Source organism: Fringilla coelebs (genome assembly GCF_963513975.1).
Source record: "Fringilla coelebs genome assembly, chromosome: 5".
NCBI lineage: Eukaryota > Metazoa > Chordata > Aves > Passeriformes > Fringillidae > Fringilla > Fringilla coelebs.
Window position 1 is genome coordinate 26,921,801 of NC_140033.1, and position 21,476 is coordinate 26,943,276.

At 34.9% G+C, this 21,476-nt stretch overlaps 2 protein-coding genes across 2 annotated transcripts in view; one reads left to right on the forward strand and one right to left on the reverse strand.

Moving 5' to 3' along the window:
- The window catches only part of IMMP2L (inner mitochondrial membrane peptidase subunit 2), a 404,963-nt gene that overhangs the window by 149,043 nt on the left and 234,444 nt on the right, over positions 1–21,476 (forward strand). The window lies entirely within an intron of this gene.
- Positions 15,814–17,940, reverse strand: LRRN3 (leucine rich repeat neuronal 3; the record flags this gene model as incomplete). Its single annotated transcript, XM_084205702.1, has 1 exon — positions 15,814–17,940. One exon carries the CDS (start codon positions 17,938–17,940, stop codon positions 15,814–15,816), a length of 2,127 nt encoding a protein of 708 aa, XP_084061828.1.

The following is a 21,476-nucleotide window of genomic DNA, read 5'->3' on the forward strand; positions in this document are numbered from 1 at the left end:
ATGCAGAGGGATAATTAAGACCCATTCCCAAGATAAAAACCAAGTATTACCATCTTTTTATGTCATTTTGATAATAGTGGACACCAGGCTTTTTGAAGTTTTCCTAAACCTCTGTTGTCTTATGTATCATGTCACTTTATCAGAATAAGAGAGAAAAGATTGAGGGAGATTTATAAAACACTGCTGAGCTTAAGTCTCATTCTTTTTGAAGTAATATCTTCCTCTGGATTAGTTAATTTTAATTCAGAGTCTGAAAAAGTTTCATTAAATTTCTTCATAATTTTTTAATGTGCCTGTGTTGCTTAGCTTGCATATTGATAGCTAAACTGATACCACTGAATTCATACCTTTGTAGAATTTAATTTCAGTGAAATAATTTTCAAAGGCTAATTCCATTTTTGTGGCATCCTTGTAGGTGGTTTAGAGTGTAAAGCTTTTTGAGGCATCAATTTTAGGCTAGTAATTAAAGCAGTTATTACTGTAAGCCGTGTTACTAACCTTTTCAGACTCTGTAATCTAAAAAAAAAATCTCTATTCTTCAATGTAATTACAGTTATTTGATTTCTAATATGTCCATTTTTACCTTTTCTGCTCTTTGTCTCTTGCTTGTAGAAAAATCTTCTGACATGCTATGATATTAATATCTTGGAAAAAAAAAATATTGGTGCTGCATGGCAGCTTAACTGACTTTAAATCTAAGGGCTATTATTTTTTCAGTGTTAATATTGTATGTAGTGATCCATGTGGAATAAATACTTACATATTGGCCAAAATGCTTTTCCAAGCTGCATATAGTTCATAAGACACTTTTAGCCAAAGTACATCAATTTTTTTGGTGCGTGTGAAATTTACCATTTCCTGATTTTAAGGAATAAGGAATTTATTTAGTAAGGTTTTCCATTGATAACACTGCTTATGCATTTATGTACTCAGAATCTTTTGAACACTTGACTATTTCAGGTTGAATATAGTGGTGCTTGATTTCTACTCTGAATAGAAGTTGATGGAGCAAATGATGCAGCCACCACAGCACTCCAGTTCTGAGTTTATAGGCACTTACATGCCTAAGTATGTGCTAAACTTTATTCTAGTATGTAGTCTCAAAGTCAGCAGTTGCTAGATTTAAAAAGTGTGAACACGTCCTTACATATATTTACCTTATAAGCATAATTTAAATGCTGATCTTTGTTGATGTTGTTGTTTTAAATGAGAGAATCAAAATTGTAACTTCTATTGTTTGTAGTAGTTACTGGTTATTGTAAGGTACAATAATGTATGCTACAGGAAATACGCATTTGTAATTTTTCATGTGTAATAAGTAGGGAAGAGTGAATAGGAATGGCTCATTTTCCTATGAAATGATCAGGAATCAATCCTTTGGCTTTAAATAAAAGGAAGAAAACAAGTATGAGCTAACTAGTAGCTCATAAAAATTGAGAGAACTGTTGAGTGTAACATCTTGAGGCAATTAAAGAAATGACATATCTAGTACACAAAATTTGAATAAGCAGTAGAAAATATGGATCTCTCTCTCCTGTTTTTAACTAGATACACTATAGTGTGTTGCACACAAGGGAAAAATATCCATCTATTTTATAAAGCAGTAATTCATGCTGAGTGGATATGAGCAGTCATTCAGTGAACAATTGATTTTACAGAAACTGGGTTAGAATCTTGGGCATTCATTGCACCACACACAATTAAAATTTGTATATAAAGTTCAATTTAAAGTGGCTGCTTTATTAGGAAAATATTTTGAAAGTGACACTAGACCATCTTATCTGGGGAAGAGGTTCTTTTAAGAGTATCTACAAATCAGTTGAAATGTGAAATGAGAGTGAAGTATATAGGAAAATAATTTTTAAAAATTACCAAATATTTTGACTTCCTGTGCTTAAATAATTCGTTAAGAACTATGAAAAAATCTTTAAAAGCTTTGATATTTCCTGGAGTAATGTGAAACATTTAATAAGTACTCTTTATAGTTATTATTTTGACCATAATATCAAAGTCTCAAGCTTTCAGAGAGTTTACAAAAAAAGAATTTTAGAAGAGTTTTGGTTTGAAGGGAGTTTAAAGGACATTTAGTTTATCCCCTCTGCAATGAGCAGGGACATCTTCGGCTAGATTAGGCTGCTCAGAGCTATGGCTATGAAACTACATTAAATAAGTTGAACTTAGTGGTCTGACTAGTGTGGACAAGGAAGAGCCTTAATCTGCAAGAGAGTGGAGATTTCCTTGTCACTTACCTATCTCACACTTCATTGTGGAATTACCAAGTAGATTCTGCAGAGGAGAATACACAAGTCAAAGGTTTTGAATAAACACAGATTTAAATATTACAAGTTCTTCCATCATTAGCAATTTGACCAAAGGTAGGAATTATTGCTGCTGTACCATGATTCATTTGTTAGTTTGAGGAACAAGGAATAATGGAGACCTGTATAACTCAAGATTTTAAGAAACAGATGCTCTAAACATAATTAAGTCATTGCCCTGTATTTTCCATTCATTTTCTGGGAGAAGCTAAGAAAATACCAGGAGTAGAGGTGAAGGTAGAGTTTAGACTGCCTGTAACTGCTTAAAATTTGGCAAGTGCTTTAGGAGAGGATGTCAAGATCATGGGCATCAGCTGTATATGTAGGCTACAGAAGTAGTCAAACAAACTTACTAAACTGGCTTTTTGTGAGAGGAGGATGCCAAACTGAAGTCAATGCGTTGAATTAGTTTCAAATGAAAGAACATGTTAATATCAGAAGGTAAAATGAAAATAGCTGCTATTTAAAAAAGCTAATTAAGGTCTGGCTCTCCTGAATTGGTTCCTTAGGACATTTTGACCCTGGGTGGTGCTGTCAATTTGAATGATTATTAGGATCTCAAAGGTAGAAGCACAGGTTGTTCACTTTAGTAATAGGCAGTTCTTTTGCCTGTAGTCAAAAAGCAAATTATTTCAGTGGTGTAGTGTGTTTGAAGTTCCTAGAGAAAACTAGTCAAAGTGTTTGTCAGCATACATCAGATACAATAAGCCTACCCCTGATCAATTCTTATTGCCTGTGGTGGTGATGTGGTGAGAGTTTATTTTGCGCTGTACAGGGGAAAAAATGTGAATAAGTTTGGGAAAATTCTCTAATGAAATATTTTTAACTAGAAGCTATTTTTAAACTAGAAAATCACTTATTTACATATATAGTGATTGTTGGATTAAACCAGTCATCACCTCAGATATTGCTACTTATAATGGTTTTATTGATAGGATCACCTTAGAAATTGTGTTAGAGATGCTGGATCCTATGAACTGCATGTTGCTGGCAGGATTTTTTTCTTTAGTCTGCTAGTACCAACTGGTGCATGTTGGACTTGGGAGGCTCCTGTCCTGATGCCATAAATGAGAAGTTGCTGTGGTTCTGCCTGCCAGGGTCCAGCCTGTGGTTGAGGCTAAGCATTCATCCTGCACAAGCAGGAGCACACACCATGCAGTACACACACTTAACTGACCACAGAGATAACACAGAGAGAAAACAGTTTTTGTTATCAGCACCAGCATAAGTACAGAAACATGAACAGCATGGATAGCCAGCTGATGAGGGCTAGACTTTGTAACTGCTCACATTCAGACTCATTCACAACATATGGGCTTTATACAAATAATTCTACCCAGAATTGTGTCTCAGTGTCTTACAGTTACTGGCAGTAAGAGCTATGACCCCAGACCTGCAGTCCTTCTGGAATGTCTCATCCAACAGAGGCTTCAGTTCAGCCTGGTGTTCTGTAGTAGATTTTGCACACACACACATACGCACACACACACATGCTCATGCACACACAAGCACACGCACACACACAGATTACAGTGTACTTACAAAGAAAATAGCTGAGACTAGAGTTTAGTAAAATAGATTGTGGTGGTCAGGTACAACATTTTGCCAGGCAAATGTACTGATCAGCCCCTGGCTTACAGGTGAGTGGCCCCTCATTTCCTTATGTTTTCCTTACTTAGAATCATAAATTGGTTCAAGTCAGAAGGGATATTTAGGGGACTCCTGGTTCAATCCCTGTGGTCAGGATTTCACTAGATTAGGCTGCCCAAAGCACTGTCCAACTTCACCTCATTTGCTTCCAAAGATGGGCAATACAGAACTTGTCCAGGCAACGTGTTCCACATAACTTTTTGGGCCAGGTAAGAGAGCCCTAGAAGAGGGAATGTGTTCCTGGATCTGATGGTCACCAACACACACAAGGTAAGCAGGACATGAAGGTTGGAGGCAGCCTGAGTGGCAGTGATCATGCATTGATGTAGTAGTCAATTTGTAGTCCTGAGGGATATGGATCAAGTATACAGTGCAGTTAGGCCCCTGAACTTTAGAAAAGCAAACTTCCAGCTCTTCAAGAGGATAGTCAGTAGGATCCCCTGGGAGACTGGCCTCTGGGACAAGGGGGCAGATCAGAGCTGGCAGGTCTTTAAGAAAGTCTTCCATAGAGCACAAGAGGTAGAAATGCCCAGGAGCATGAAATAGGGCAAGTAAGGCAAAACACTGGCATGGTTGAGTAGGAGCCTGCTGTTCAAACTAAAGGCAAAGAATCAAATCCACAGGCAGTGGAAACAAAGACAGGCAACCCGGGAAGAGCACGGCGGTGAAGGTCGCTCGTGCAAGGATGGGATGAAGAAGGCCAAGGAGAAGCTGGAACTGAACAAGGCACACAAAGAATAACAGAAAGTGTTCCTACAGGTGTGTTAACCAGAAAAGGAAGGTCTAAGAAGGTGTAAACCCCCTGATAAACAATGCTGATAAACTGCTAACTAACAGAGCAAGAGAAGACTGAGATACTCAACAACTTTTTTGCCTCTTCAATAACAACCTCTCTTCCCATGCTTCTGGAGTGGATGGACAGTGGGGTGGGAACTGGGGAAGCAAAGTCCCTCCTCTGTAAGTAAAGATCAGGTCCATGTCCACCTGAAGAACCTGAATGTGCATAAGTCTCTAGGACCTTATGAGATGCATCCCAGAGTCCTGAGGGAATTGGCTGATGTAGTTGCAAAGCCGCAAAGGATTCTATGACAGTATGGAACAAAACCATACCCCAAGGAAATGAAATTTCATAATTGACAGTACGGAAATTGACATGCAGAAAGATTTTCTGTTTCACAAGTTACACACTTTTTTGGATGAGATATTAGATTGGTTGGTTAGAGCATGGTGCTTTGAATGGTAAGGTCATGGGTTCATATTCCTGCATGCAGCATTCATTTGAGTTGGACTTGGTGAACCTTGTGGGTTCCATCCAACTCTGAATACTTTTTGACTTTGTGAAATTGAATCTTTTTCTCATGTTCATGGATTTATTCAAAATTTTTTAAATTTCAGGAAAATATATGCTAGTTATAGCTGGTTACTCATGTCTGTGTTGCTAAAAAAAGAAGGAAAAACTTATATATTCAGTTTCACCGTCTGCTGCTCTCCATTTATGCAAAATCATGCCATTTAGATATGTCAAAGAGCATCATAATGAAAATGATAGAGCATGAGAAAAGGCATGTAAGAAATTTGTAAGGATTTTGTTAAAAAAAATAGAGTAAATATATTTGAAATAAAGTATGGCCACGTGTTGAAAGAGTATGGAAATAGCTGTCTGCATTAGGAATATATTTTAAAATCTGGACATTAAAGAGGCCTAAACACCTACTGAAATTGTAGCATCTCTTTAAGAACTCATGGAATAATTTAAAAAAACAGTGAGAGGATATTCCTGTGCAGACTTTGAAGTAAATTTTTTTTGCTTTTCTGATCTGAGAGGTTACATTGCATGTATAGTCACTGGGGATAAAGCTTCTCTGCAGAATGATTCAGGTTGGAAAATAAGTCATCTATTCAACCTCATGCTCAAAACAGGGTCAAGAATGAATCAGATAATTTTGCTTATAATTGTGTAGCGTATCTCTGCAACCTATTCCCAAGATTTTTTTTCCTCATAATTAATTATTTTTCCTATATCGAGTTAAATCCCATTCCCCCTAACTTCCGTTTTAGGTTGTTGTCACTCATTTCCCTGCTGTGCACCTCAGTAATGAGCCTGATTCTGCCTTCTCAGTAGCCATCTCCTAGATACAGGAAGGTTGCTACTTATTTGTCTCCAACCTTCTTTTTTTCCCAGGCTGAACAAGACCAGCTGCCTCAGAATTTCTTCTTGGGAGTAGAGCTCTGGCTCTTGACATCTTGAGAACTTCCTGCTAAGTTTGCTACAGCTGATCAATGTCTCATATGGGGCTGGGCAGTTAGGGATCCAAAATTAGACACAATATTACAGAGGTAGTCTAACAAGTGCTGAATGAAGAGACATTCTTTTCCTCAGTCTTCTATTAGTTTCATGTTAATATAGCCCAGTATCCTGTTAGTCAGCTGTGCTTAGGAGCTCCAGGTAATTTTCAGGAGAGCTGCTATCCAGTGGGGCAGTGACAGGTTGGTACTCATTCAGGTGTTAGTCCACTCTAGGTGCAGGACTCTGCATGTGTCCTTGCTGAATTTCACGTCAGCCTGTTGGCCTAATTCTCCAGCATTTTTAGATTCCTCTAAACAGCAGCCCTAGGCTGCCACCAGCAGTGGTTAAATGTATTGACTACATTCTCCAAATTAGTATTGTCAGATTGATAAGGCTTTTGTTTCCTCCTTCAGGTCATTAATAAGCAAGGTGAATCCCAGAGTAAAACCTTGAAGAAGACCACTTCCAACTGGTCTCAAACCAGTACAGATCATTGACCTCTGCCGCTTGAGTGTGGAGTGATGTTGTACAGACTACCATGGCTAGTACTGTGTATTTTAGCACCTTTGTGTATACACAGTCTACGTGGGAGTGATGTTAGTGTGCCTTTCTGTCAAACTAATAATTCCTAATGCACTTGGGGCTGAGCTAGGAAACCCTTGAAGGGCTTCACAGCTCTGTATGGACTTCATAATTCAGATCTCTCCAAATTGCCCTGGAGAGGCAGCTTTACTTGTAAATATATTGTCAGAGATTGAGCAGAATCAGCTCTGTTTTAGATACAGACACCTAGTTCGCTTATTCAGTCTCTCTTACTTACCATTTCCCTGATTTTTCAGCTAGTTTGCTAAGAGTTTTAAAAGGGGTCTTAAAAAATTATTTTTAAAAATCTAGGTTTCTGTTACTCTTTTGCATCAGTCATTATTTTAGTATGAATCTTAAATATTTTAACTTGACTTTTATAACTTAATATTAAACAGGATCATTCTTGTCTTTCCTCTTTTCTCCTCTTAATTTAATTGATTTTGTTTTCTTTGTTTTCCCCCCTGCCCTTGGTCTTCCCTTTTATTTTTCTTCAAGCTTTTTTTCTATGTAACAATTGGCTTCTTTTTGTTGGAATATTCTTGCTTTCAACATCATTTAAAACAAACTCAAATACCTTCTAGTGTCTTTCATTGTTGCCTTTAAATGGATTTTGTAGTTAATCCTTCAGAATTAATTATTTTTAAAGAACTTTGAGGCTTCTTAAAAACAATATTTGATGTTGCTTTGGCTCTGGTAATATTTAGAAAAATCACAAACCTTAATTAGTTATTAGTAGCATTATAATTGATACTGTTAAGCAGCTCCTGGACCTTGAGCTCTCTCTTTAATTAGAGGCAGTAGTGTCTCCTTCCCTCTGAGATTTCCTTATGAAAGTATTTTTCTTAGTAACACAGGGTTATCAGCTTTCAGTTGTCTTCTGAATGAAACCTCCCAAATGAGACTACCTGTCACTGCCTTCTGCATGTTAGCCAGCATTCCTCATAATGCTCTTCGTCATTGCTTAAGGACTTTTTTTCACTTTCTAATAAATATTTTTACTCTTGTTTTACAATTACTATTGTAAATTTTCCCTTGATATGTGAACATAAGGTGTGGAAATTATAGTTTGTCACCTTAGCATTATTTCAGAATAATCTGAAATATATTTGAAAATACACAACAATGACAAACAAATTTAAAAAAAGTAAATCTTTACAGCTTTTTGCTGTACTAAATATTTTTTTGGCCAAATCAAAAGCACATAGGGCTGCTGTCTTCTTTTTCTTATGTCTTAATTTGAAACTTTTATATGTATATATATTTCATGGTATCTTCAAGCTTGCTTGTTTTCCTTGAGTCTTTCTTTATGTCTTTATTATTAATTTTTCTTAACTTCTGATAATACTGTCTGATAATTCTTCTTGTTTAAAATTTGCTTGACTACTGACTAATCTATTGCTACATTAAATTATTGTGTTTCTAGGATGGGCTGTTGGACACAGTGCCTTCACTTTTTTCTTTTCTTTCCTATACCTTTTGTTCATCCTATTGTTCTCCTTCACTGTCTTTAAACCTGCTTGTAGCACTTCTTTGTTAATTCAACTTATTTTTGCTCTTTTTTATTGATTTGATCATATTGCAGACTTGTTCTTTTAGCAGTTTTGGCCCCTTTGGGCACATTTTTACAGCTCTTTTCTGATTTATTCTAAAGTATTTGTTCCATCTTATGTTTTAATTGGTTATAACCATTCACTTACTTCCTTTTGAGTATCTAAAGATTCTTATTTTTCCTCACTTTTAACTGTAATACTTACATGGCCCACACTTTATCTTTTAGCAACATATGAAGGTATCTAATTTAACAATTTAACTTTTTTAAAGTATTTTTTTTTATACTTTGTCAATTTTCAAAATATTTTTGAGAAAGTTTTCATGTGCTCATTTAAGGTAAACCCCTACTAACCATAAAGTCATCACATCATACATTAAATTTGTCATTTTAATGTAAGTGTTCTAACAAGAAGCATTTAAATTATTTATACACAACTAGGGTGGTGTAATATAAATTTTGACAAGAGAGAAGTAGAGTTCTTTGCTAGAATGATAAAAAAGAAATGCTGATAGTGGGATCACAATTTTGTATGACATACAAGAACAGACAACTTTCATGTGTAAGATAATTGAAGCAAAAAACAAATTCAAATGAAGGAAACAAAAGGAAGAAGAAGACAAGTTGAAGCCTAAGAAATTCTCTAGGATGGAAATTTATATTTTGAGATTAATAGCAGGAGCAGACTCTGGAAAACCTTTTAGGTCAGGAGGAGTAAGAATCTGAGGTAAACCTATATATTGTTTGTGGTATCTTAAAATACAGTAATTTAGAATATATTGTATGGCACATTATTTTGTTTGTAGTTAGATAATATCTGAACATATAGAGAATTTCTTTTCTGGTGTTTAATTTTCTTCACTCTCCAGAATTTCTTTGATGGGTATTGAATTATTCAATCCTAAAACAGATGCTCTCCACAAAATATTATATTCTAAGCATTTTAAATAAATAATATTGTTCTTTTCCCATTTTGTCTTAATTAAAAATATATGTTATGTTTTCAATTAAATGAATGATGTATATTGCATTTATACTGTCTTTAGAAGAGCTGTGCAGATAAAAATTCTTGATGGCTTTCAGTCAGGTGGAAAGGTTGATATGGCCAGGCTTTTGGTCATCCAGGGGCATACTTTGTAATGTCCAAACTACCTTAACAGGTTGGAGACTAGTATCTGTTCAATTCCATGGAAATTACACACCTAAATGCTTTCAATATATGAGGAAGTATTGGTGGTTAGTTGTCTACCTCTCAGTGTGGTAGAGAAAAGATTTACAGCCCTTTGACAATACTTTTCTCTTTCTTTTGTTCTAAACCTTTAGTTAATTGCAAAGGTGTTTAATCCTTGGTGTATGTACTTTGGTGTGGTGTGTTTATTGGTATATACTTATAAATTGTTGTATGCTTTTGAAAGGCTGGATGAATAATAAGATTAGTCTCTTTCTCTTTTCTTTTTTTTCATAATCCAGAAATGGCAAAAGCTATAAATAACTTCAAATTACTCTACCTGTAGTAGACATCCTCCATTTTAGTCAGGTTTCCTAAGACCAAGGGGAAGAAAGGGAGCTTTGGTTAGCATAATACTATTAAAGCAGAGTTGACTGCTGAAGTATGTTGGGTAATAGACTGCAGAGTTTTCAGGGTTACAATTTTCCTCTGGCTACACTTGAAATTTGCCTTCAAATCCATAGAGCAATTCAGCTGTTTTCTTATTGTTGTTTTTTGGGATTTTTTTTTCTCCCATGTCATTGATAATTACAAAATGATAACAAATGTCATAAAGAAGAATACTCTAGAAGTAGTGTAAGAAGTAGGATACTCTGGAAGTAGTTTATTTCATAGGAGGCTGGGAAAAATATGAAGTATTAATGAAGTAGAAAATAGTTTAAAAAGAGGGCTGCTGCTGGTGTAATTTTGTGTAAGCAAACAGTAGATGATTGCTGAGTGAAGGAATGAAATGTGAAGGGTACAAGAGAGGTTGAATTTCTTGGGAGATAGAAAGGAAGTAATTTTAAATTGGACTTCAACAGCCTGAAAGGCTGAATTGGACATGATAGATTTATAAGTGTTGTGACATTGGTCAGTACCATTGTGAACTTGTCAAACGAAAAGTCTGGAAGTCCTGGGGATACAGTTTATCCTAGCATGAGTAAAGAAATCCTTTTACATTCCTGTAGAATAAATGGAATTGGGATAGTGGTGTGCACGTGCAATATATTTTAGGTATTAATAGTTTAAATTGTGCAAGCCGGTATTTTAGGAGAAAGCATTATTTCATACTTTGGAATACGTGGTATAACACATGAATATTCAGTATAGCACTTAGTTTGCTAAAAATGTGCATGCCTTTATCATGAATACCTTCGCAGCATTTATGAAATAAATGATGTAACAATTTAACATCCCAGTTTACATTAATTGTTAAAGTAAGATTAATCTAAGAGACTATAATTAATAGTAACAATTTAACTTAATCCTTTTATTACCTGGTACATAAAGAAAACCATAGCTGATTACTTCTAATTTAATTGTGTTTGTTGCTTTACTATAGTGAGACTAACTCTAAATGGTTGAGGTTTTTTATTTGGCATGGTTATTGGGCACTTTGCATTTAATTGAAAGGGATAATTCTGACTCTATTTTTAGCCCCTTTATATTCCATTTAAATGTTGGATATTTAGGAATAGATTATTTTCATAATCTGTTTCTGTGTCTTATGAAATCATTCCACCTTTATGTCTAAAGTGTGTTTTAGCTGTCCTTAGTAGACTTCAGACAGTTATTCACTTTCTCTGGTGTTCTAAAGTATTCAGCTGTATGTTTTTAACTTCAGCTAACATTCACACTAGAGACATAAACAAAAAGAAGTTATAAACATTAAAAGCACAGAATAAAATTTCATAGAAAAAAATAAGAATGTATGACAAGATTCTGCCCTCAAAAGTTATTCTCAACAGCCATCTGACAGACTGTGACTTGTGCTCACATGCTAAATGACAAAACTGTAAACTCTTTGACCTGTAAAGTGTAGTATATGAATGCTGAAAGGTTTTCTTTATAGAATCTTGGTCTGGTCTGTAAGAAATGTGTATAGATGAAGACACCAGCACTGAATTTGATGTACTTTTGTGATTCAAAAAGCATTATGGCTATTTGGAGCACAGTGTGAAATTGTCATTAACGTGGATAACAAACAATAGCTACGTAAGGGTGAGGCAGATGGGGTTGTTTTCCACTTATCTAAACTGTAATGTTAAAAAGAACATCAGCTATTTTAGGATCAGGAATAAGCCATCTGCCCAAATTGCATGCCCTTCCAGCTTTATCTAACTCCCATATTATTATTTTCATTGGAATGTTGTTACATTATTTCTGCTTTTTGTTACCTTGAGAGACGTTTAATCTCATTACCTGATCAGCTTTACAACTAAGTGTTTCTCTAAAAATGCCAGGTCTTTTTAAAATAACTCTATTTCTCTATTCAAATGTTTTGCCTCCATGTATTATGTTTCATTGATAATTATTTTAGTAAGTCAGACAACATCTGTCCTTACTGGGAAGTGTTGGAAATGATGTGACAGTCTGGCAACAATAGTAGCAGGAAATAAGCAAAGAACCCACAGGGAGCGTGGAAGGGAACTGAGAATTTGCATCAAGTCAAAGAAAAGGGCTTTGGGAAAAAGGGTCTAAAAATAATTGAAGCAGAGAGACAGAAGGATAAGCGAGAGACATTTGTAAAAACATTTTTAAGCTGAAAGAGGAATTTAATTTGTAGTTTTCAGCTTTTTCTGAAGGAAGGAAAGAATGACAATAAAAGATTTGGTTGCTTTGAAGGTACTTCAATATATCTGCAGCTTTATATCTCTGAAAATACTGTAGTTGAGTAGGTAGATGTACAACACATTTATTTAAAATTTTTCTTGATTGTTCAAAAGAACAGGTCTTTTAAACATGATGTCCTATTGCTTTAGCCTTCTATCTCTTTTTGGTCACTCCAGCTGTAGAAATGAAACACTACTTAATGTAACCAGAAAAATAACATAACCATAGTCAGTTGCACACCATAGGGTCTGTTTTCATTATTCATCACCAGTTTTACTGTATGCCTATGTTATTTACAAAGGCTGCTTGTACATTTTTTCTCAGAATACTGAAGTGCAGCTTGTTTAGCACATGGACAGAATTTAGTTTGGTACATAATTTTCACACTGCCCTATAATGGAAACATTGAAAAGGACGCAACTCCTTTAGAATTTTTATTGAAGGTGAAGTGAATAGCTCAAGTCTCAGTTTCAAACCACAGTTCTGACTAGACAGGTTAGGATTGTGTATTTAACATTCCAATCATGCCAAGCTTGCCAAGTTTCAGTAATGTATTGAATTTATCCATATAAATGAGTAATTGCATTTCTCTTGTTAGATATCTAACTTATATAGTTGTCATATGCAGAAATAAAGTTTGGTGGTTTTTCCTTTAATTTTCACAAACTTTGTCATCTATCTTAATTTTAGTTCTCTGTCTTGATTTCATGTTTACTGAATGTTTAGATTATCTTTCTCTTGGTTTGATAATCCTTCTCTTTTTTGTTGTTGTTGTTTAGCATTTTCCCTGAGTATCTTTTTAGTCTTTTCCTGAGAAAATGGGTTTCAATTATTTCCAATGGTTTAAAGGAAAAGCTATTCAAATTGCACATTTGGAACATGAGTCAACTGACCTACCAAAACTAGGTTTGGAAGGTCAACCTGTATTCCAGAAAGATGTGGCTTTTTTTTTTCCCTACTTAGCAGGCAATACCAAAAATTTTTTTTTACTCTGGATATATTTCTAGTCATCTGTTTCCTGACTTCTACTGCATGCAATTGTTATTGTTTTTTCAAGTATGTTTTCAAATCTTTAGCATGAGATGAACTTTCAGTCTTTTTGGCGCTTTTGGGTTGTGTTCAATGGCTGTCTCCTCAATTCCATTTAGCTATTTCCTTCAAAATGACTTCTGAAGTTTTAATGCTGAACTTTTGACACTTACTGTATTCTTTCTTCCATGTAAAATTTCTTGTTTTGTCAGTGCCACACATCCACCCTATTCATTCAATAATAAGAATTATTTTTTTTTCTTATGTCTGACACAGTGTTGCTTTTCAATTTTTTTTTCTTGCAGCTCTTCTAGAATTGTCTAGTATGTGAACTTATTTTCTGTACGATACGGCAACATTTTTCAGAAAAGTGTCTTCTGGCTTCAGATAAAAAAGAATGTCTTATAAGATTATTCTTGATCATTGTGTCTTACTGGCCAGCACAACATTATAGGAAGAATCCCAATTTCTATTTTAAGTTATCTTGAGGTCATTACTTCAGGATACACAAGCAGAATAAGTTTTATTAGAGAATTTTGGAAATGGAAACTTCCTTTTAGGATATAAATCAACATATTTTTCTCCATTCTCTTATCTTGGTTTTATGGGTACTTTTTGGAGTTATGATTTCACAGCTTTTTAGCTAAACTGGAAACTGAAATGTTCCTATATAAGATAGCATTTGACTTTGTTAGCTGATGAAATATTGCAATTTATTTTTTTAAATGGCAGCAAATTTTTTACCAAAAAGTAAATGCTTCATCTTTTTATGAATAAAACATTATTTTTCAGTCTAATACCTGATAGAAAAAAATAATATAAATTATTTTTTTTTTCGGTATTGTATTGTGGGTATTTCCTAACCAGATATTTCAAATACTTATGTTTGACTTCTCTCTTTTATTAGTGGTACATTCCAGAATGAGGTTTGCTGTCAAATGCCAAAGAAAAATTAATCTATTTCTACTCTTCTGGTTTGCATAACCAGTAAGTACTGCAATAATGCATTAAAGCATATTAATGCATTCTGAGAGAAAACTACAAAGTAAATGGAAACATAAGTGTGTAACAATACTTTTCTGTTTCTGAGGAATTGAAATATAGTTCCTTAACAGTTCCTTCCTTCATTAAAGAGAGTAAACATCCCAATTAATGAAATTTATGAAAATTTTAGCCCTATGCCTTGTGTAGAAAAAGACAGCCTTCGCATAAATGAAGAGATTATGAAAAAACATACTTCAGCACAACTGAGTTATTCCTATGATTTTAAAAGATTTTACTTTGCTGAAAAAACTGCTGCTACTTTTTTTTTTGCATGTTTGTGCTAGCATGCAAGTTAATACGCATTATGCTATTAAAGCTACGAGGTGGATTTATTACTTCCTAAGGACTTCAGGCTTATGTAGGAAATCTGTACAAGGAATAGCTGTCCATTTTTATGTACAGCTACACAAGAATTCCACTGCTCACCTGTTGCTTGTGTGGGGATTTTGACATAAGAATGTCTTTGGTCGTGGAGAAAGGCTAATACCATGGAGATGTTTCTGTGTAGAGATTAAAGATGCTATGTTTATCTGGATGGTTGTTCACAGTACTGCCATGGAAAGCATTGCCATGTATTCTAGAAGAGCCTACTTTTGTCTAATAATAAATTATGTAATACAGATATAATGAAATAAAAATGTGCAGGCTGACATGTTGCTAAGAGAACAGAGGTATTTCACGCAGATACATACAAGTGTAAAAAATAAAAGGATCAAAGAACTATTCATTAACCAAGATCCATGCTAAAATCCAATTTAAGTGGGTTTAAGTGGCCTCATCTCCAACATCCCTGTTGCCTTTATAATGTTCTTAGAGTAAATAAAATTTGATAAAAAGCTATCACTAAGCTTACATTTCTATTAGAAACATTGTAAAACCTAAAATCAGCAAAAATATCCTTGTGCTCAGATTAGCATTTTAATAGGAGAATATGTAAAGAGATATTTTATCAGACCTTGATTGTGTTTGTTTATTGTCAGACAAGAACTCCCAGAAAGGTGACGTGTTTTCTTTAGAAACAAACAAGACAAAAAGTATTTTGATTTTAATCAAAAATGTATTTTCTCTTAAAAAAAATTCACATACTCACTGTGTCTACTCTACAGAATTTGTCCATTTCATTACACCATATGTCAATCCTAGTATATCTGTTCACTGCAAAAACTCGTGGCTATTTTGTGTAATACAGCACAGGAGGAGGTATTGCTCAGTTCCACTACTTTTATATAATAATTTTAAAAAAAATACAGAAAATGTTCTTGGCTACTTCCACTGTATTCCAGACTTAAAAGTCCCATGAAAGTTCTAGAATGTGAAGTTAATTTTATTTGGTTGGTAGAATACCCTTAGAAGCCAGTTAATTAAAATTCTTCTCTCATACTGAGTCATATATATTCCATTTGTTGGCAGCAACAAAGTCCAGGCATCTAGTTCCTAAGAGATATATGTTTTTCTTGTTGCCTTTTTATTCAGCACAAATACAGTCATGTGCTTTTTATTTCAGAAAGTAAGTGATATACTGACATATTTATGACATATTTGTTGGTACACCTATTACAGTTGCTTTTACTTCCATTGCTGTGCTTTTTTCTTTGCCCATGTCCCAAAGAGTGATTAGAGGAGGATAAAGCTCATTGAGTGAAAAGGATTGTTTCTTCAGGTAATTCCTTAGATAGCTGTGTCCAATGCCATAGTTCATATCTTGAGAGATGCAGCTGTAGAGATATATCACAGATATGATTCCCAAAAGAGCACCAAGGCCGGCAAGGAATCCTATTATGTTGTTCTTTTCATAGCCTTTCACTTTCAAGTCCAATCCTTTTGTGGTTACATTGACACATTGTTTCCTATTCTGAGAATAGATAGTGGGAATGTCTATACAAATTTTGTATTCAGTTGATGGATTTAGATGTGTAAGATTATATACCTTTATATCAGATGGTATTCGAGCGCTCTGTGCAGCCCGGGAGTCTTCAGCTTTCGGAAAGGCTGTCCATCTGACACTGGACTTCAGAATTTTAGAACTTGCTTTCCATGAAACCAAAACAGAATTAGATTTTATGTCTTTTATTTTAATATTTAAAGATCCATCGTGTTCCTGAGGGAAAGAGCCGTCCACTTTAATCATGACTGACTTTAGGTCTGCCCCAACTAAATTTGTTGCTATACATGTGTATAAGCCACTTTCTCTTTGTGTTACATCACTTATGTCTAATGTTCCTTCGGAATGAATGTAGTACTTATCAGAGATAGTATTAGGCAAAAGTTTGTGTCCTGATGGTGTTATCCAGTAGATTTCAGGTTCTGGTTCTGCTGTTGCTCTGCAGTGCAAGGAAATATGGCTGCCAGCTTTTAAATCCAAGGTAGATGGAAAGCTTTCAGGAGCTATCAGAGGAAGACAGATTTCCATCATTTCCCGAAAGTGTACCTGTCGCACATTCTGACCTTGGAATTCAGGAGGGTCTACACAAAATAGGGACTCCGGCTCCATGAACCGAATGTTTGTTTTGTTCATGTTAATCCAGCGGATGACACAGTCACACCGAATGGGATTGCTGTGTATGCTGACTTCTTTGAGGTTAGGCAGGGATTCCACTGTACTGCGGTACAGCGCGCTCAGCGCGTTGCTGTTGAGCATGAGCGATTCCAGCTTGGGAAGTCTGTAGAATGCATTGGGGTGAATGTATGATAATCTGGGGTTATTGGTTGCTTCTATTTTTCTTAAATCTGGCAAATTATCAACAGCAAGACTATCTATAGAAATCAATTCAGGCATGTTATTAATTCCTAACTCTTTTAAATGAAGCATATTGCTAAAATCTCCTCGTCGTATTCTGTTAATGGGATTCTTATTTAGATCCAGAAATTTAAGATTTGTAGCCTTTTGAAGAGCGATGTGGGGCACTCTAACAAATCTGTTGTCGTAAAAGGAAATGCTTTCTAAGTTGTCAAGGCCAGCCAAAGCATTATCTGGTATTTCAGTGAGATTTATACCTGCTAAAACTAGGCTGCGCAGATTGCTAAGAGGCTTGAAGTTCATGTCTTCAATTCTGATTATTGGATTTTCTCCAATCATGAGAATTTCAAGATTAGGAGTAGCTTCAAACCACTTTCTGTTGATCACTTGCAGACCATTTGAATTGAGATGAAGTCTGAGAAGATTATTGAGGCCTATGAAAGCTCCTGGTGCAATCACAGAAAGCAGATTATGATTAATATAAAGCTCTTGTAAATTGTTGAGTCCAGAGAGACATTCTTCAGGGAGCTCAGTAAGTTTGTTTTCTTCAAGGTACACTGACAGTAACTGTGGTGTATTTCTAAGATTAATACTGGTCACTGAGGATAAATTGTTCTGAGATAAATCTAGACCAGTTAAATTCACTGGGAAGTCTACTGAGTGTTCAATTTTTGCAATATTATTAGTTTGTAGAAGTAGAACTTGTGTGTCAGCAGGCAGCATGGCTGGAAAATGAAAAAGGCCTAAATCATTACAGTCCACTGTTGGAGCTTCCATGTAGACAGACCTGGGGGTGAACCATGGTCTGATTTCACATATACATGACTCCGGGCAGTCCGCTTTTCTTCCTACGGCTTGTAGTAGAGCAGTGGTAACTAGACCAAGCAATAAATTAATTTTGAATTGCAGGTCCTTCATCTTAGCCCAAATGTTCAGGAAAGTAACAGACTCTTTAGTATTCCACAATTATAGTCTTGGAATTCAGTATAACCTGGTCAATTAATACAGCACGATCTTGTGTTTTTCAAATGACGATCATGAAGGACTTCCTTCCTGAGGATAAGTGATAAATTTGTAACCAACTTGTCCAGTAGTAAGAAGCATTTTGTGGAAATGAAGGTCACTTTGCCCTTGATGACATAAAATTGATGAGCTTTGTGAAGATGAAGTATATGTAGATGGTCATAGGAGATTAAACAATTCATTTATTTAGTAGTATTAACTTCAAATCCCATGATTGATTAGTGTTTGCAGGAACGACAAGATGACCTAAAATACAAGAAGAGGAAATAATTAGTATAAGAAGCTATATAGTTATAAATTAATTTAGCCATCTTTTGCTCTCTACTGTTAATTATTGCAAGCAAGAAAGGAAAATGATTGTGGTGTCTGGAGTATTATAGTGGTATCCAGATAGCATAAATTAAGTTAATATAGTAATATGTCTTTAGACTTTTAGCTTGTCATACATCCAGGGGAGCATTGTTCTACAGAAAGATGAAGATCCACAGAGTATAAAGTAAAATATATCAGTGAGATTTTTCTACATATTTTATCCTCCTTTAAAATATTTTCTTTTCTCTTTCAGTTATCTCTAGAAGCAGACTAATTTCTGTTGGCTTTGAAAATGTAAACACTGAGAAAAATCCTACAGAGCATGAATATTTAACTTTTTTACATAAAGTTTGTAACTATAAAGAATGTAATTTATCTATAATGAAAGGGAAATGGAATGGTTGGATTAATGCACATTCCTAATGACATTCTTAGGCAAGCCTGTGAAATGTTTATACAGAAATATATGAAACTGAAAATCCACAGGTTTTATAATTTTTAATACTTTTTGCAGCTGCTGTCTAGAAGCGAAACTTTTTTCTTTTCTTTAAAGTATTATTTAGAAGGAAATATGTTCCCTATAATAAATAGCTTGTCATCTTGACAAATTCAGGCTAATCACTGACTTTCTTATTTTGACTTCAATAACCTCAATTGCAAGGAATATTAGAGAAAAAGTGTCTTCAGAGCGATAAGGAAAAAAAAATTTACACTAGCAGTAGCTTCTTTGCCCTGTAGCTCTGCAAGAATCTGAAGCCTGTAGACTGACTTCAGGTCCCAAATTATAGTAAGGACTGGAGCATTGTGGCATCAATGACACTTGTGGCATTAAATGTGTGCTTTCCAGATTTTTGGTATATACTTTCTTTTCGTGGAGTAAAACAAATCTGACTTTGAGTTTACATTTTTTCCTACGCATGTAATACAAAAGCTTCTGTGCACACACATTCACTGTTTAATTTACTTCAGAATATAGACTTTACACTTAACTTCACCCAGGCTTTGTTTCTGAAGACTGTCGTGCAATACACATTTATGCCCTTTCTCCCCCTGCCTTTAGTGCTAAAATTCACATTGACATTGTTTACAAATCTTGAGATCAATGCTTAATTGACACTGATAAATAACTTCGAAGGGGTTCTTGGTATAGATAGACAGAATTGCAAAAGTTAAGTGTCAAGCATTTGAATTTATGTTTCCTTTCCAGGCCCAGGAGGATTTGGCATAGTGACCACCCATGCATTGCATAGCAGTGTAGAGGAAAGGTGTTGGGCTGTATAAAGTAATATGAACATTGGGACAATTTGAATTACATTTGGCAAGTCTTTGAGGCTGTTCTTTGTGTTATGTGCATTTAAGGACATTTAATATTTTATTTCACATGTAAGTTTATTAATAGAGTGAACAGACAATGTGTGAGATAAACATACAGAAAACATTCTGCTGTTTTGAGGATCAATAGTATGTTTTATGCACATGGCCCAGTTAATAATAAAATACTAAGACATACTGACTGAAATAGTAAAAATATAGTCTGTTTCTTTGTTCTGGGAAATAAGATAAACTTGAGGCTTGCAGGAAGATTAAGGTTTGTGTTGAAAAAGTTCATACCTGCAACTTGCACTTTATTTTGCCACCAGGAGGCAAGGTGATACCCTTATGTGGAATATTGTCACATTTACTAAAGATCTTAGTAGAAATCCTTCTATGCCAAATGCACAGATGTAATTTCCTGTGTAAGGGGAAAAGAGGACAGCCATGTGGCAGAGAATTTTTTTATCATGTTCTTGATACATACTCTTGAAGCACATTTTGTGCTGACTATTGTATTTTCAATTGGATTGTATATTAAAATGTACTATTAGCATAACAAATACAAAATGTATGTTTCAAATAATTTAAAGATCACTGAAAATCTTTATTTTTGAGATTCAACAGACTACTCCTGCAGATGTCTTATCTCAGCCTTTTGATCCCACTATGATGCTCAGGGACTTCTGCTCAGTAGAGGTACTTCTGGGGAAGCATAACAATACAGCTGACTTGATTTTCTGTCCCTCCCTGGAAATTTGCTATTGGACACTGTGAAACATGAAATATGGACCAAGATGGAATTTTCATGTATGTCCCAGGCACCTCAGAGGCTGTACCATTTAAAGTATATAAACTACATTTTTGTATACTTTTGAGCCAGCATGCTCCTGTATTTGCATTAATACACTTGATTTTATATTTTAGTTTCTATGGGATTCTCAACCCAAAAGAAAGGGCGCAGTGGATATTTCCATGTCATATGTATCAGATAGCGTTTCTGCAAAAGGCAGCAGAAAAAAGAAGAGCTGAGATCCAGGTTGAAATTCTGCTTCATTATGATTTAATCTGATGTCCTTTCTCTTTCTGGTAAATGCTTTAGCTAATAAGTCACCAGCTCAAGCTCATACGGTGTTCTAGCATAAATCTTTCTTATTTCTTTGGTTAAAGTGCTTCTGTCTTGTGTAAAATATTCACTGAGGTTGAGTGGCTTGAATAACAGATTGTAGAATAATTCTGACACTTCCAGCCTGCAGCCATCATTCCAAAATACACTGTTTCAATTGAGAAAGATTTTGGGGCATATCTATGTATTGTTTTATATAAAAATTATTTGGTTTTAACTGTCATTCAAGGTGTGGTATAAAATAATATTTCTAGTAGAATGGGCATCTATGGTGGCTTGTGACATCATACAATCATAGAATAGAATATGCCAAGTTGGAAAGACCCATAAGGATCACCTGCTTCTGGCAGGACAACCTGAAACTAAATCTCATGACAGTAGCACTCTTCACATGACAGAGTACATAAAAAAGTGATGCATTACAACAGCAAAAAATGTATATAATACTTGGAGTGGCAAACATTTTTTTTTGATCTTTTGTTTATAGCAGTATTATAATGTGACTCCAACATACATCTTGACTAAGAATATAAGAAAAAAATGGATTGCTGATATAAGTTTTCCAATCCCACTTGAAGTGATCAAAGCCCAGAATCAAGTTAAGCAGTATAACTTAATCACTACACTGGTTGCAGTGATTATGTGAGTGTGTCTGTGTGTATGTAACTAATTTCCAACCTTG